Source organism: Pleuronectes platessa, chromosome 11 (assembly GCF_947347685.1).
Source record: "Pleuronectes platessa chromosome 11, fPlePla1.1, whole genome shotgun sequence".
Taxonomy (NCBI): Eukaryota; Metazoa; Chordata; class Actinopteri; order Pleuronectiformes; family Pleuronectidae; genus Pleuronectes; species Pleuronectes platessa.
In genome coordinates, this window is record NC_070636.1 from 15470101 (window position 1) to 15487151 (window position 17051).

The window sequence follows — 17051 nt, forward strand, 5'->3', positions numbered from 1 at the left end:
GCTGATTATGTGTGTGTTGAGTTGGAGGTAAGTTGCTGAATGATGTGATTAACTAATCTAACTTACCAGTTAAGGAAATTATTACATTTGTGTTATGAAATTAAAGAAGTTTCTAGTGGCGTTAAAGGGGATAATTTACTGAAGCATTGTAGGATATTGGCTCCTCAAAAATGTATCATCAATCCCTCCTCGAACGACAAACAAAACAAATTGTTATACATTGAAATTGTTATTCAAATGTTTTTCATTATCTGGTAAGGACAAGGTTTGTTGGTGCTAGGTGTAACTGCTCCCAGGTGGATGGGGTTCTATGTGTGTATATATGCATTTTCTGTCTTTTTATTTGCTGCCACAGCCCTGTCGGTGCTGTTTGTTTAAATTATGAGTTCTGGCTCTGCCTATATACAGTGTATCAGTGAATATATAGACTCAGCTCACAGTGATGAGTCCTGACTGACACTCCCACTGCAGGAGGCATTCTTCTCAAGGATGCAGGGCAGGTGCTGCCTTCAAGAAACGTAGGAAAGAGTAAACGTATGAGCTGGATAAACTTTTAATATGACGGAATAATGCAGTTGACGACGTGGAAAGATTGTTATTTACAAAAGTATATAAGTCACAATAAAAGGAGGACATTGTTTGGGCTATATATAAGGCTGCTGTCTAATCCTAGATATCAATGCTTTTATTTGATTTCAACTGTGCTTTTATGTGATACACAATGCAGAAGCCGTTGTCCTTGAAGACATTTGTGTAAACAAACGAATCCCTCTATTTATAGTGATGCACCAAAATTGTCATGCCCCATATTATTGTTATTTTTCTTCCAGGAAACACAACAGGATGAAGAAATGGACCTGTTGTTTTAGTGAATTTCTTCACAGGTTCAACTGTTTTAGAATGATTAGGTTTTTACAAGTAGGTTTACACACATACACTGAGCATAATGACAATAAAGAACTTTGAATTTTAATCTTTGAGTTTAATTGTATCCACTGTACTGTCCAAACTCAGCGTGTGACCTCTGAGCATAGAGATTTCCGAGGTGTCCCTGAAGGCAGCACAGGTCTGCACACATTGAATGGGAGTCATCAGTGTGTAGTTTGAGGCTGAGGTAGAAGTCATGTCCGCAGCGTTGTGTGTGCTGTAGTGTGTGGTCATGGCCAAACAGTACGACGTGTTGTTCCGGCTGCTCATGCTCGGAGACTCTGGGGTGGGGAAGACGTGCATGCTGCGCAGGTTCACCGACAGTGAGTTTGACCCGTCACACATCTCCACCATCGGTAAGAAAGAAGCTCTCCAACAGGTTCTGTGGTCTGAAGTCATCATGTGTGTCTGAGTGTGTCAGCTTGAACCGGATCAACTTTGATGCTGACATTTTAAATAATGAATGTTATTGTCAGTTATTATCTTTCACTTGTAACGGCCTATTGGATTTTCAGAGAAAAAACTTGTAATTCCCCCCTTTTGTCTGAAGCAGACCTACTTAGCCTGTAGGATTAGTGCAAACAGCCTCATAACTGCAACTGAGTGAAAAACACGTCAGCACCAACTCTGAGAAAGCTGCACTTGTTCTTGTCCATCCTAGAACAACTACACAACATATAGTACTACTCGGTTATTTTTGCACATTTACTTTGTACAGTGAGCTGTAAGTATTGCACGTGTTTATATTTGTATAACTTTCATTTTTACTGTATAACTTTCACATATACTTACAGTACAGTTTATATTTACGACGCTCAGGGTGCACCAAGAAACCAAAGGGTCATTCTGTGTCTTGCAAAGAAAATGCAAAGAAAATGCAAAAAAAAATCTCCTGGATTTGCTTCCCTGATCTGGATCCACACCAATCCGTCCAATAGAATTTGCATAATCCTTCGAACAATCAGACAGAAAAAATACAAACAAACGCAGATGAAAACATGACCTCTGCATGCTGATTTGTTTACATGTGAAATCTATAAAACTGGAAATTCATATGTATCCAATCCCAATCAAGGGAGATGTGGTCAGTCCCAATCGCAGAGCTTCCCCAAAAAGGTCAAACAGAAAAGTTTGACATAGAATGACGCCGATGCAAATTCCTTGTATTTGAAAAACTACATGGCAATAAACTTTATTCTTATAGAGGGATGATCGTAAGGGTGGGGGTGGATCCAGGGATTGTGTTTGTCTCTTTTTCTTTTACATTGCGAGATAGGGTAGTTTTTCAACTTTTTCAATTGATGAAAGAAAATCCGGAATGTTTAGGGAACTCATATTTATGAGTGTATGCAATTTTGTGCAGCTTGATTGAATTTAAGGGGACTCTGCTGAGTGCTATTCTAGTTTATCCTGTATTTGCATTCACAGACTGTAACTTGCGGACTGCTGATGAGCTCATTAGTGTTTCATATCACAGTGGCCTGTTTCCTGGCTGGGCCACAGCTAATGACTTGGATGACAGGGGTGGGCAAAACAGTCATGCTTCCCTGGCAGGATGTACCACACAGCTCACAGTGCTGTGTTGTGACTTTAATATAGAAAGTGCTGTCGTGTGGAGTGGAGTCTACTTCTGGGTAAAAGGTCCATCAGCTTGCTGGGTGGAAAGGCTTTGCATGGGATTAAACCCAGTTGTTTGAGAAAGTGCACGGTCCGTAAAATCTGCTCGCTTTCAGATCCCAGATATTGTGATTATTGGTAAACCTCAGTCGACCCTCCAGTTCTCCCACTTATAAGCACTGTGTTTGTGTCAGGAAGCTACAGACATGCCGGTTGAACAGCCGGGTCTGTTGACTGCACGGCTTTGCATACATTATGTGGCATGTAGCTACAAGGTGTCTTAAAAAAGGTTTGTGCCTTTAAAGAATATGTGCGACTGAGCTGTGCTTAGAGCTGAGACCACCATCTGAAATACTGCTTTGGTTTAAAAGGAAAATATTAAGTATTGATATCCACACATGATGTTATCTGTTGACAAATCAATGAGCCCAAAGTAGTACATGTACAGTTTTTAGTTGGGGGGGAAACTAAGCGGATAGTGAAAATTGGTAAACGTAAATATATATTATAAATACAAGGAAATAGGTTATAACAAATATATACAGTGTAACAATATTGCACATATATGAAACAGAAATTGCACAGATAAAAAATGATTATGCAAATTTAAATGATTTGAAAACCCGAGTGAGATATAAATAAGGCAAGACGGAGCAATAAAAATAGAATAAAATGCACTCATAACATGACTTAGTTAAAGGCACTTGAGAATAAAAAAAATTGTCAACCTGGTTTTATAAACTGCTATGGATGTATTGTCAAGCAGCTGGATCTGTGCCTAAAGTGACTAAAAGCTGCTTGTCCATGTTTAGACCTTGCTCTGAGAACCAGTAGCAGACCAGTTCCCTTTGATCTAAGGGTTCTCATGCATTTAAATGGGACTAACATGTCGCTTAGGTATTTTCTAAGGTGCTATGTGGTCCACTGAGAGCAGAATTATAGTTGTACAACAGCCGCAGGAAGTAAGGAATCTAAACATTGAAAGTTACGCATACTACACATTTCCGATTATCAAATATATTGTATACAGCATGTAGCATGAAGAGTAGAGATACTTTATGTTGCTTTTGCTGTATATGAACCAAAAAAGTGACTCACAGTTACACACACTCATTCCTGAGCTCCCTCGTCCTGTAACCTGGCAACAGCAGGAGACCACTGTTGTTCACAGCTCCCCCCCCCCTCCATGTTGAAATGCAGGGATTTGAAAGTTGACATTAAGTCATTACAAAGAAAGAGGGTCTCTGAGCAACGCTCATTAACTGCTCCCAAACGCACATCAACCCAGGTAAAACAGTACGAGTCCAGATTTTTCAGTAATTGTTGACAGTGGTGGAGTTAAGCTCCTGTTTTTCTGTTTGCAGGCGTCGATTTTAAGATGAAAACACTAGAAATAGATGGACTGAAGGTGCGAGTACAGATATGGTGAGTTACATGACTTTTACATTACGTATACAAAATGCACATTATGTGGTCGTCTTTTAGTTTATGGGTGTTTTTCTTCATCCAAGAGCGAGGTTGATTTCACATTCAGATTTGACATTGCTCTCACTCAAAACACTCCCAACAGCCCCTGCTTGTGCTCGGATTTTCTCTGCTTGTGCTATCTCTACTCTTCACGCTTGCACTCTGATATTTTGCTTCTTGGACCAATTTTCCAGCTTCAGCTATTCACGCTGCTTACGTGCAAACGTGAAATGTCTGCTCTCTGGCTTCTTCTCTGCTCTCAGATTTTTGTTTGAGTGCGAGCTCACAGTGTTAGCCCAAGAAGCTGCTATTTGAGTGCAAGCGCAGGGTTTAGAGTGAAAGCATTACAAAATTGGAACGTGAAATCAATTTTTCCTGCTCTAAAACTGTAAGACCGTGCTCTTGAAGGAAGAGAGGAGAAAAACCCTCCATATTGGTTCATGTGTGCTTGTCTGGTGCGCAGGGACACGGCCGGTCAGGAGCGTTATCAGACCATTACCAAACAGTACTACAGACGAGCACAGGTGATCCCTACATCCATGTACAGTAAAGAGTCACTGGAGTCAGGTGACCTTCGTTCTTTAATCCTTCCTCTGTGGATTCTGGTGCAGGGTATCATCTTTGTGTACGACATCACCAACCAGGCAGCCTTTCAGCACATTGCCAAGTGGGCCAGCGATGTGGAAGAAGTAAGACAATAAACATTCTCATCTGACTTCGCCATGACCTGGTATTTGTATTACGGCTCATTGAAGTGTCCATGCTTTCTGCACAGCCAGTGGATTAGTGTGAATGACAGGCTCCTTATCCCCAACCTCTGGCTTGTGTTGTCATTCTTGTTTTTGTGGTTTTGCAGTATGCACCCAACCAGGTGCAGAGGATCCTGGTAGGAAACAAGTGTGATGAGGAGCTAAGGAGGCAGGTGACAACGGAACAAGGAAGCAAGGTTTGATGGATTGTCTGTTGTCTGGTTTGTATCTTTGTTTGTTTGTTGTAAGCAAGATTACACAAAATCTACTGGATGGATTATCATGAAACTTGGTGGAAGGATGAAGTTTGTTTGAGGATCTGGATCAGGATGAGGATCCAGGAGTTTTCTGTTTCACTTTCTTTAACATTGTGAGAATGTTAAAGAGAATGATTTTCCTTGATTTCTCAGAGAATAATGAATGGATCTTGATTTTAAATGTGTTTAGGAGACAGATATTTATGAATGTGTTGAAGCTGTGAGACATGTTTGCATTTTTAACAATATCCAACTGAATCTTGCAGCTTGCAGAAACCTATGAGATGGAATTCTTTGAAACCAGTGCTTCCACCAGCAATAACATCAGAGAGGTTGGACATCTCCACAGAAGCATCAGACATATGTTTAAATATTGTTGGGAACTCACTGCGACTTCCTCTTGTATTTTGGTAATTTTTCATTATTGTCCCTCCCCCTTCCTCCAGTCCTTCACTCGTCTGACGGAGCTGGTGTTGCAGGCGCACAAGAGAGACACGGACCACTTGTTGTCGTCCCTGGACGATTATCTAGAGAAGGTCGCTCTGGAGGACGAGGGGAGTAAAGATACGGACGAAAACGTTCAGAGGAGTTGTGCCTGTTAGCAAAAACCACCATGGCTGATCCCTTAAGACATCTGTCCCCTATTGTGACTTGACTTCAAGCCTCCTTCACATCCTCGTGGGTGCTGTGGCGTCTTGGACAAGGGGGTGCGTGACTGGTTTCACTTTTTGCAAGGTGGTAAATGCAATTAGCAGCAGCTGCCAGCAGAGGGACCAGTTTTGCGACACGATCACTGAAGAGTGCGGTAGCTGGGTCTGTCCAGCAAATCTATCAGTGCACATGCTCTCTCTTCTTTTTCCTTCATGAAATGTAACATTGGACGAACCATCCACTTCATCTGTTCTCCATTACTTTTGTTGTCTTGTTGCTTTTTATTTGATTTGCCGTCTTCATATCAACAAACTGATCAATAACATGATTTCATATTGAAGAAATCCATCCATTAAGGGGATTCTAGATGCTGTATCAAGGCAGACAGAGGACAGGCTTGAATTATTTACACCTGAGACCACGCAGAGAGGGATCCCTTTACAAACTGGACTTATTTCCTCAAGGGAGCCACTGCCGTGCACTGTTCAGTGACCTTTGTGGATGCGCCACATGTTCATGTTCCATCCTGAATGTGCATGTTAAGTTTGTTATATGAATGTGACTTGTGTTGCCAACTGCAAGTTGTGGACGGACGCGTCATTCCTGCTGCTTAATTTAATGTTTTCGGGGTCTGCTGAGGGGCCACCGCCATTGTAATTTTAATGTGTAATGTTAATGGGAAAAGTGGGGTAAATAAATTGAAATGTCGTATTTAAATGTAATTAATGTGGGTAACTGTGCTTTGCTGAGTCACTTAGTTTGGACTGTGAGTGAAATTAGGTCCAGAGAGCAGCGACCGTAGATTCATTCAATTTTCATCACTTGCTCTGAAAGACAGGTTATCATGGCTTAAATGTTTGATGAAGTGAAAACTGATACTTAAACTGATGTCTTAGAAAAGACATAAAGCCAAATTACTATAATACAAACAGTTTTCCCTGCTCCATACTGAATATTTGACTCAGATTTGAATATATATATATATTTAAATACATGCTTGTGATGATCATAAAAGTCTAAATGTAGTTATTAAAAACATTGTTTAGGGAAAAAAATATGAATATTGACCTGTTCTGAAAAGGATACCACTTCAGTGAATCTCTTCATTCTCTTCATTGATTCACTTCAGTGAATCAAGAAACTGCTTCAGGTATTTGTGTGTTTTTTTTACAATCAGTTTGTCCAATTTATCAGAAATTCATGAGGAGTATTAAGTGTCAGGTGTAGATCAGTTTCCTGCAGAGCTATTTGACACCCATGAAAGAGCAGCTTTCTGTCCCGACCGAGTCAGGTGACCAAGCTGGCCGGACACTGTCAAGCACCAAGAGCCCATCCAACCTCCAGTGTGGAAACACAGGAGCCAAGATGACTTTCATCGCCAAGACCTTCTACGACCTGAAGGCCACCAAGCTGGAGGGCGACTCGGTGGACTTCAACGTGTTCCGGGGACGAGTGGTGCTCATCGAGAACGTGGCCTCGCTCTGAGGCACCACCACCCGGGACTTCCGCGAGCTCAACCAACTTCAGAGCAAGTACCCCCATCGGCTGGTGGTCCTGGGTTTCCCCTGTAACCAGTTTGGATATCAGGTGAGTTGATACCCTCCAATATCTGGTCTTAATGTAGGTCAGAAATCTCGTTAAACTGCCATATGCGCTTGCAATACAAACATTTTGTGATATAAAATAAATTTTTCTAAATGTAAAGCTATGTAGGCAGATTCATTATACCTGACTCCAAACAGATATTCAAAGCCAATTCAAATCCATCCTCCCATGTTTGCTTTAAACTTTGAGAATATTTCCTATAATATGGAATATGGTTGGTTGTGTGTTTAAGTTGACAAATTGTAGCTAATGCTGATTCTTCAGCTCTGCTCCTGCCTTTAGATTGATGCATCTGTCTGACACTCTTATGGAGATTGGATTGGATTGCAACTGTATAATCACCTTAGTTTCTGTTAGCATTAAAAATTGGAAGCAAACTTTCTCTCTTGAGCCTTTACACTGTTACTGTGCGGAATATAAACAGCTGGGCCAGATTCTGTGGATGAAAACAAACACTTGTGTTTCACAGGAGAACTGCTCCAACGGCGAGATCCTGAGCTCCCTGCAGCATGTGCGTCCAGGCGGCGGCTTTCAGGCCGGCTTCACCATGTTTGAGAAGTGTGACGTCAATGGAACAAACACGCATCCCGTGTTTGCCTATCTGAAGGACAAGCTCCCCTACCCCGACGACGACCCCAAATCCTTCATGCAGGACCCCAAGTTTCTGGTTTGGAGTCCTGTCTGCAGGACGGACGTGTCTTGGAACTTTGAGAAATTCCTCATCGGGCCTGAAGGAGAGCCCTTCAAGAGATACAGCAAAATCTTCCCCACCATTGACATCGAGCCCGACATTCAGAGATTGTTAAGATTAACTAAGAACTAAGAATAGCCCCCACCTCATAATGGCTTCTCATTTATCAAATTCTATGCTGATGTGCTGTCCTCCACACTTTTAAGTCTTATTAAATGACGGTAATATTCTGAAACACTGAGAGAATATTATCTGAGGCCTTGTAAGTGCTTAACAGTAGTGGTTGGATATTTTCAGTATATTTTTTAAAAACACTTTGGAGCCTGTTTTGTCGTGTAGAGAAAATTATGCTGTAGAGTTGCAGGTTTAAACAAGTATGGGGATATAAACATGAATCACTGGAAGAACATTATGTATTTCCTGCTGCACGTGTTTCTCTTTCTTGTCCTATGTTGGCCTGGCCAGCAGATGGTGCTACAGATTTGACCAAACAAACAGACAACCTCTGTAATGCATTAACATTCACACCACACACTCTCACAAAATGTTTGCACTGGAATAAAACGTCAAAACTCTCACTGGTGCAGCGTCCTTCTTTTAAATTGGACGCTAGGCGTTCATGGTGTGCGCCTCTGCTGCAGGTTGACAGAAATAGCTGTTGTCATGTCTCTAACAGCTCTGTATGGACATAGTAATGAGGCGTGAAACACAGTAGGAAGGATGTGCATTTGTGATGCATGTTGTCACTGCACATTAAAATGCTCACTGAGATAACTCGCAGGCCGTTCCTCTGCATTATGCATCCTCCAGCCAGCTGATTCATTCTTTATATGCCGAAATCTCCACTAATGCACTGGATCTACATTTCTCTGTGAGATCTGCTGATACCAGTAGCCTGAACAGCTGAAGGAATGCTTTAGTGCCACAGTGACACCTGAAAGCCAGCCCTAAGTCACAAATTCATGAATCTGTTGCCCTCGCTTCAGCGTAAAGAGCTATTTTCTAGTTTGAGTTTTTATTGCAAGATCTGCAGACTAGCAGTGACTCGTACTTGCTGATGATGTCAGAGCCACAGGCTGCACACGTTGCTCCAGGGCATTTGTGACAGTAGTGAAACTTAGTCACCCGACACAGTTTGGCTTTTCATTTGTGCTGACTGTATTAGTTGTAGCTCGACTCACTACCGTTGGTCATAGTGGTGACATGACTCATGAAGGCATTTCATTGATGAGGTAATCCTGCTGGTCAGTGTTTGACAGCCAGGTAGTTAGTGTAGCCTACATAAGGAGCAGTTACTGGAAGAGGAACACATGGGCGCTCTCCATTCTGCTCTCCCACACACATACACATGCAGCTTGCAGAAAAATGTCACCACAGATCATTTATGTATGAGCTGAACCACTCCAATCAATTCTATAGAGTAGGGTATTGATAGACTAAAAAACCAGACGGAGTATAAGACAAACAATTGTCTCATTACTCTTGAACATGTGTACTTGTGACCAAAACTCTAACTTCAGCTCTGGACGATACTTATGATAATGATTTGTGTTTTGGTCCAGATACTGTGACAAAAAAGATATATGCAAACAATAATAATAAGGCAGCATAGTCTCAGTCAGCATTTTATGGCATTGCAAGTGTTTATTTTACTGTGAAGACATGAGAAAAAAAAACTTTAAATGTAAGCTTATCTTGGCTCTAGATGTTCTCTAGTTTTTCCAACTTGAATTAAATATCTTGAGAAAACATAAGCTTCACATAAGTTGTCAGTTTTTCCATTGAACAGGTAAACAGGCCCTGAACGAGCCACTGTGTGTGTGTGTCTGTGTGTGTGTGTGTGTGTGTGTGTGTGTGTGTGTGTGTGTGTGTGTATGTTATATACTTTCCATTACTACTTTGAGAACTTTTTCCAGAATACATACTGACATTGTCAGGACCAGTAGACCTAATGGGGATAAAAGCCTGGTCGTAATGAGGCAAAACTTCATCAATTTCTCAGCTCCTGGGTTAGGTTAGAGTTCATATATGAATTGTGGTTACGTTAAGGTTAGGGTTCAGATATAAACTGGTCATCGTTAAGGTTTAGATGTGAATTGTGGTGGGGTTTAGGTTAAGGAGGAGGTTTAGGAAAGGCAGTCCACAATGAATGGAGGTCTACGCAAAGTTCTCAAAAGGATAGCTGCAGAATCCTGTGTGTATAGATTTAGTGTGTGTTGCACTTCTACTTCTACTTACATCTCACTTACAGTTAGTTGTACGTGGCAAAATGTTCGTGTTGTCAGATAAAAGATTACATTTAAGCAAAACAAAGCAAACACACAATAAAGTCTGTTAAAAAGGTACCTTGAACACAGTGAGACATAAACGTGTGAATAAGCTGAGCCCCAGGGATAGAACACACAGAGATGTTACCACCGGAGCTTCCATGCCGCCCACAGCTCCCAGTGAGACCTCAGGTGAGCATTGTTGCCACGGTAACGTTTGCTTTGCTTCCTCCATTTTTTTTTGTCGTCCTCCCCCCGACCACAGCTTCTCGCGAGACTGCGGGTGAGTGGCGGAGGGGAGGCAGCCTGGATGATCTCATCCCTCCAGCAGCTGCATAGCGCAGCGAGGCCGACCCCGAACTTTCTATCAAACTTCCAAGTTGCCTTCCCCGGAGCAGGGGGACACACGCACCGGGCCGGCTGCGGTTCCAGCGGGAGCTCGTAAAAGTTCCCCCCCACCTCAACCATCCCCGCGGAGGTAAGAGAGGAGGTGCCGTGCGCAGTGTGTCTGTCTGTGTGCGTGTGTTTGTGTGCGTGTGCGTGTGCGGGGGGAAGACCTGGCTACGAGTTGAAACGGAAAGAGGAAAAAGAGCCCAGAGCTCGCTGGGTTGTTGTTGTGTGACATCCAGGAGGGAAGGTGAGTCCGGAGCGTGGCGGCGGTGCTACGGGCATGTGCGGGGTGTTGCTCGCCGTTCAAGGTGCCTACACACACAGACATACACACACACACAAACACACACAGACACACAGCATCTATCGGCGGTGTGGGGACAAAGCCCTTCTCTGTTATGTGTGGAGCCAGTGCGCAGTCACTCAGTTTCTGTTGATTCAACTAATGAGGCTGAGACGCGTTTGGACCCGACTATCACTTGGGCTGCTGCGTCTGCTGCGTCGCATGTATGTGCAGTGTACATGTCAAGGGCATCGCTTTCCCAGGCGATTCACAGGTGGCACCGTGTGCTACCCCCCCCCCCCCCGCTGCATGTGGACGATCTCCTGGTGGAACTCGGTGTTTTTTCTCCTGCGTGGTGTTTCCCCCGCGTTGTAGCCGCACGAGCACTCGCTCCACACACCGGGCGAAATCCATGTGCAACATCTGCGCGATTTGATTTGGTTCACAGCTTGTCCACGTTCAACATCTGGACCGAACGCATGGGTGACGTGTGAATTCTGTACATCAGGGTAGTCATGGACCCACTGTGATCAGGTAACACCCATTCAGAGACCTCGTTCTGCTCATTCAGTTATGCCTAATGTTGCAGAATATACACAAAACAAACCTTATTATCCAGCACAGGCAGGAGAGAGAATACAGAGCATCACAGTGGAGGCACCAGGAGAGAACAGGAAATATCTGGTAATTCAGGGACCACAGGTTTGTTTTCGTAGCACCGGTGCCAACCCTTCAAAGTTCAGACACATGTAGACCTGTCTCCGGTATTTACAAAATATCAGCTGCAACAACTATGCAGGTAGGAAATTAAAAATCACTGGGCGCCCCTCTCACTGCATCACAGCTCCCGCTCCAGTAGCAACGCTTGGCATGAGTCAGGTGGAAAGAATAGGACGCTTTGGAGTTGAGCTTTGGGCAAGGATCAAGGATTTTTGGGATTCTTGGTGGGCTTAGCTGACCCGCGGCGGGCATGACTGATCACACAGGTCCCACTGCCATTTTCAATAGTGAGTCTAATCTCAGCTTTGTGCCACTGCTTGTTTTCACACCGGATGACTTCTTGCTTTTTCTCTGATGGGATTTCTTCCAGGGAATTAATCTAATGCAAATGTCAGCAGCTCTTTTTTCTGTCACGACTGGGGGTAATAGACTCGCTCCTTTTTAAAAAAGGAATCTGGCCTACAATTCAACTATTCACGTTTTAGACAAGACAGACGTGTGTGGGCCTGAAAACAGCTCATTCAGACAGTGCAGTTTGCAGCCATATGACAATAAGCAGATCAAAAAGATCAGTCGAAAGACTTTTGCTTTTTATCAAAATGCAACTACAGGCAAACTCTAACACGACACGGAGGTCTGTGTCTCTTTTGGGAAAAGCCTCTGCTTCTTACATTTCTCACCGGTGTAAATAGTCCTCCCCCTGTTGTGTTGCTGAAGGACAGTGTTTCTATTTTCACTGTTTGCATCATACTTCTCACGTAACAATAACAATTGCTAGCGTGCTTCGTTTGTAGTAGTGTCTCTACCAACGTACCCACGCATTCACACAGGGATGCTTCCTGTTGCTAAGTTGGGTTTAAGTTTCTTTTGTCTCTTGTGCATTGGCTCGGAGGGAATAGCTCGAGCAAAGATAAAAGACAACAACAAGCGGAGCATTGTACTGCTTTATAATTTGCCCCTCTGGAATGTGTGGGCTGCAATTATGCTAAGTTGCCATCAGGAAATGCTTAAATTAACTGTTTACAGTATATAATTAATAATGGGATTATTGTTATGATTGATGCTGAAGTTCAAAGTGGATCATTCTTTAATGATTTAATGACTTGAAAGATTGAAAAAGATGTATCGAATGAAGTGGTGTTCCGATACCAAATTCCAATCCATTACCAGCGCATAGAAACAACAAATAAAACCCCAACTTTTATAATGTATTTCAACAGCTCTATGCTACTAACTCTGTATGCAGGTGATGATTGATGTCATTGTTGTATGGCCTGATTCAGATTGAACCCTTTGAAAAATAAAATACATACAGAGAACTAATAATATAGAACTTCCTTTATAATCTAGTTTGACTCTCTTGACTGAGAATGACTGATTACTCCCTGTTATGGCTCAAAGTCTGGCATGAGGTACACATTGCTATTTTATTTGTGGGACAGAGTGAAATAGTTCCAAATTGCAGACTTTTTAGCTAGGTTCTCTGGCTCTGACTCTCGGTAACGTTAACCCACTAGAAATCACTTTTTCTTCGCTGCTTTAAAAAAAATACTTGCAAGTGGCAGCTCAACACAACAGCTGTTTTGGAGCAATGAAGAAGTTATTTTTCAGGGAAACAAAATTGCAGTTTTTTCCTGGTTGAAACTAGTATGCTTAAAAGACGTGGTAGAAGATTGGTTCGATTCCGCAGTATTGGACTGCTGAATCGAACCAATCTTCTACCACGTCTTTCAATGGCAGATTTTGGTACTGGAACATCTGGAATAGAATGTCTTCTCCTTCCCGAACAGAAGTTAAGTAATTTCTCAAAATTCTTGACTTCACCCTTCGGGAATGCGCAGCGCCACCTGACTGACGATCTGCTCTGACGTGGGGGCCCCCGTCACCTCCCTGTGTCTGTTACTGACAACAGACCAGAAGACAAATTACACAGACCTTGAGATACAGACTCTGCATCATCTGGTGCACTGACACGGTCAATGTCAGCTACAAGGCTGATTTCGTCAGGCCTGTTTTTTCAATTACAAAGACCAAAATGAGTCATGTACTGCTGAGTTTTGACACAACCTCCAGTAACAGCATGATATATATCACTTAAAAAAAGAAAGAAAAGGAAGCTCAGACAGCTTTAGCATGTGTGATGTGTCTGGCCAGGATTTGTCACCCAATAGTCAGAAGTCAGATGACTATATGGCCCCTGGTGGGGTTTTTTCTCAGTGTGAGCATCTTTTTGCTTTTGGCTGGGAGGGGGGGTGGGGGGGTGGACGAGTTTGACTGTAATGAGGTGCGACTGTGGTTCTGCGCTTCCTGCTTGCTAAAATGTTGGAATGCTCTGTCTTTGTCTGGATTGGACGGTCCGCGGTGTTTCAACAAATGGGGGGGGCAGAGGGCTCAGGGGCTACAATGGCGATGATGTAATCTCTTTTCAGCACACTGTCACCGAGCAAATGCGAATAGACAAAGGAAAAATCCCCCCCCCCCCCCCCCCCCCCCCCCCCCCCCCCCCTCGCCTCACCTGCCACAAAGTTTGGGAGAAGTTTGACACTGACTGGGCTGACACCATGAGAACAGGTGCACGAGTGTCGCCGCCTGCTCCGACCCGTGCTGAGCGCCGGGTCTCAGTTTGGTGGTTTGTTTGCTTAAATGTCCCTGGACTTAAGCAACCTCTGTGTCACCCTGCTTCCAATTCCTAACCCTGAAACCAAAACCCACAGCTATGTAGAGATCAGAGTCTGCGTAATTCCCCTTTTCTGCTCCCATCAAACCTCATGCACACTGGAAATAGTACGACATGGTACAGAGATTGGAAGATGGAGAAAGGGAAAAAATAGTCTGACAAACAACCACTTTCCAAAAAAAAGAAGGAAGTTAAAAGTAGGAGAAACTTTCCATAATGAAACCTGGAATTCTGATGATGATGTGTTACTGCAGGCCATCTCTGCTGCCACACTGTGATGACGTGCCCGGTGTTGTCTGGACATGTCTGCCGGTTGCAACACTGTCTCTTGTCTTTGGCTCCGCACACTCTCTCTGGAAAGGATTACAGAGCTCTGCTCGGAGAAGAATCAAAACATCAAGCGGGGTTGCAGGCCCGTGCCCCATGCAGAGGCAATGTGGGCAGCGGTGGAAAAATAATTCCGCACACAAAAACCAACAGAGGTTTTGCTGTTGGCCCTCCTGTGGACGGAAATCTGAGTAGCAGGAATGCGTGAGGGCTTGGTCATGGCTGATCTCGAAACAGATCTCAGTGCGTAGACAGGTCTGTTCAGCTTGTCCTCATTCCTGTTCATGCATATAACTGTTTTTGTTACTTTCAAGAGCTGCTTTTGCCACGTGACGTGTACTAAAGCAGGAATACCTGGCACCACAACACACTGCATACAGTTTTCTTCTCAAAAAACTCCCAAAACAAGACTCTAGGAACAATATCCGAGCAACACCTGCTTAAACAGTGAAAGCATTGTTGCTGGAGTTTGTGTTGTGCTTTAAAAAAAAAAAAAAAAAAAAAAAAAACTCCAACCTTGTGCTGCTCTGAAATTCCACATCCTTTGCTTTGGAACCAGGGAATCGGAATCCATTTCCACCCTGTGAGTTCCTGCTTTGCTCTTAACGCTGAGTGGGAAGAAAGAGAGCACTGTGAGCTGAAGGCCTCTGCTTGATTCCAATGACTTTTTTTACACAAACTGAAGCTTCAGGTGGACTGAGTGAAGTGAGCCTGTTACCTTTTCATGTAGCATGTCCACGTCCATCAGTATTATTACCTCAGCTTCGTTAATGTAGCATAGAAACAACATTATTCTTAATGTTGTTACTGTATTAACAGTACAGTGCCTGATGAATTAGGCCATAGTCTCTTTTTTCAATGTTGCTCCAGGTGCAAAGGGCAGATAGGGCTGGCCATTAACAAAGAAGACTGCCTTCCCAGCCTTTCCTCTCTCACTGCCTGTTTCCTGTGTATTTCATTGATGTATTCCTGGATACCCTGCCTACACTTTTTTCTGCTACAGATGAAACTGAAAGCTGTTATAAATATGCATTTAGGCATTTTTTCCTGTATAATACATGAGACACAACTTTCTGACCATATTCTAAGTGCCTCTTTTAGTGGTAAATTGATGTAAATGAGGGGAGGGTGTTGTAATGTCTCTGCGCCGTGTCTGTACAGAACTAATGACTAGTTCAGCATGGTTATCATTTCCATTAGTGCAAAGGAAAAATGCAATGCAAGTTTGTGCTGCCTTGAATATAGATTAAGAGCAAGACAGAATTGGATTTCAAACATTGTGGTATGTTGTAATACCCTGAAACTTCACCTTTTACCTAAAGAAAACAGAAAAATTCCATCCCAGGAGAATAAATCAAGTGTTATACTGACACACACAAGTTTAGAAAACACTCTGGACGATGCAGAGTGGCTCTACTTTCCTACTCTGTGAGTTTTGGGAATGCAACGTACTAATTATTGCCAGCCGGGGGAAATTTCGGGGAGTAGAGGGAGAGGGGGTTGTTAATTGCATTTTGCTTCATTCTGCATCCAAAACTAAAACAGAGGAATTGCTGAGACAATTGTCTGATTAATTAAGCACATGTTCATTTGCTTGCATTTCACTGTTGTGTATTTTAACTTTCGTTTTGGTTTTTAATGGAAAGCAAAGGATTGAAAGTGCACTCCGGGCTGCTGTTCAAAATGAGATGTGGTTGCATGGAGCTGGCTCGTGGTGCATGATAAACCACAGTTGCAGGAGCGACCAAAGCATGCCAGTGGCAGTGCTGTGCAATGCAGGCCATCAGTTGCAGCAGCAGCACACTGTGCAGGTTTGCACTGTGACTTCCTGGCACAGATTGAGAGTTTTGCAGGGCACCATTGTTATGCAACACTAACTGACTTATCACAGTCCAAATGACTCTGTATGGATTGATTAACTCTGTGGCCTGACTGTTTATAATTGGACTTGAAGTGCACTGGGCTGTGCCCTGGACGTGTGCCAAAATCAATGACTAGAAATGGTTTCCGTGTTTAAATATGCTACACCGTTGTTGTAGATTTTTTTGCACTCGAATCAAACATTTCCAGGGCACAACAGTGCATTGGGTAACAACTTTCCATTTCCAACAAATGCTGAAGCACACCTGAGCTTTTCCACGGAGTCCTCAGTTTGGGAATTAGACTGCCCTCCAAGCTGTAGGGCACAGTCAGGCCTCTCGAGAGACGCGACAAAGAATCCCCCTGAGGTTTTCTCAGAGCATAATAAGCCCTTCCGTTGTCGTCGTCCCCCCCCATACACACAAACGCACACACTTCTTCACTTCAATGGTCTTCTTGTGGGCTCAAATTGAAGCTTCCCCCCTGTCCCCACTACTGCAGCCCATCCTGCTCTCTTGTTAAAATGCTTACCTGGCAAGAACCTGTACTTATTTGTTATGCTC

General features: G+C 43.3%; 3 protein-coding genes across 3 annotated transcripts in view; all 3 read left to right on the plus strand.

Moving 5' to 3' along the window:
* The first annotated feature begins 1108 nt into the window (after positions 1–1108).
* LOC128450948 (ras-related protein Rab-15) lies at positions 1109–6390 on the plus strand. The gene is made up of 7 exons (XM_053434711.1): positions 1109–1283; positions 3909–3969; positions 4475–4535; positions 4623–4700; positions 4868–4957; positions 5284–5349; positions 5464–6390. Exons 1-7 carry the CDS (start codon positions 1160–1162, stop codon positions 5617–5619), a joined length of 636 nt encoding a protein of 211 aa, XP_053290686.1. The 5' UTR covers positions 1109–1159; the 3' UTR covers positions 5620–6390.
* A 643-nt stretch (positions 6391–7033) lies between these two features.
* Positions 7034–8096, plus strand: gpx2 (glutathione peroxidase 2). Its single transcript, XM_053434607.1, has 2 exons — positions 7034–7255; positions 7743–8096. The coding sequence occupies exons 1-2, from the start codon at positions 7034–7036 to the stop codon at positions 8094–8096; spliced, it is 576 nt and encodes a 191-aa protein (XP_053290582.1).
* A 2673-nt stretch (positions 8097–10769) lies between these two features.
* LOC128450870 (signal-induced proliferation-associated 1-like protein 1) overlaps positions 10770–17051 on the plus strand; it is a 34284-nt gene continuing 28002 nt past the window's right edge. The window contains 1 exon segment of the mRNA XM_053434608.1: positions 10770–10929. The gene's annotated coding sequence lies outside the window, so the exon portion shown is untranslated.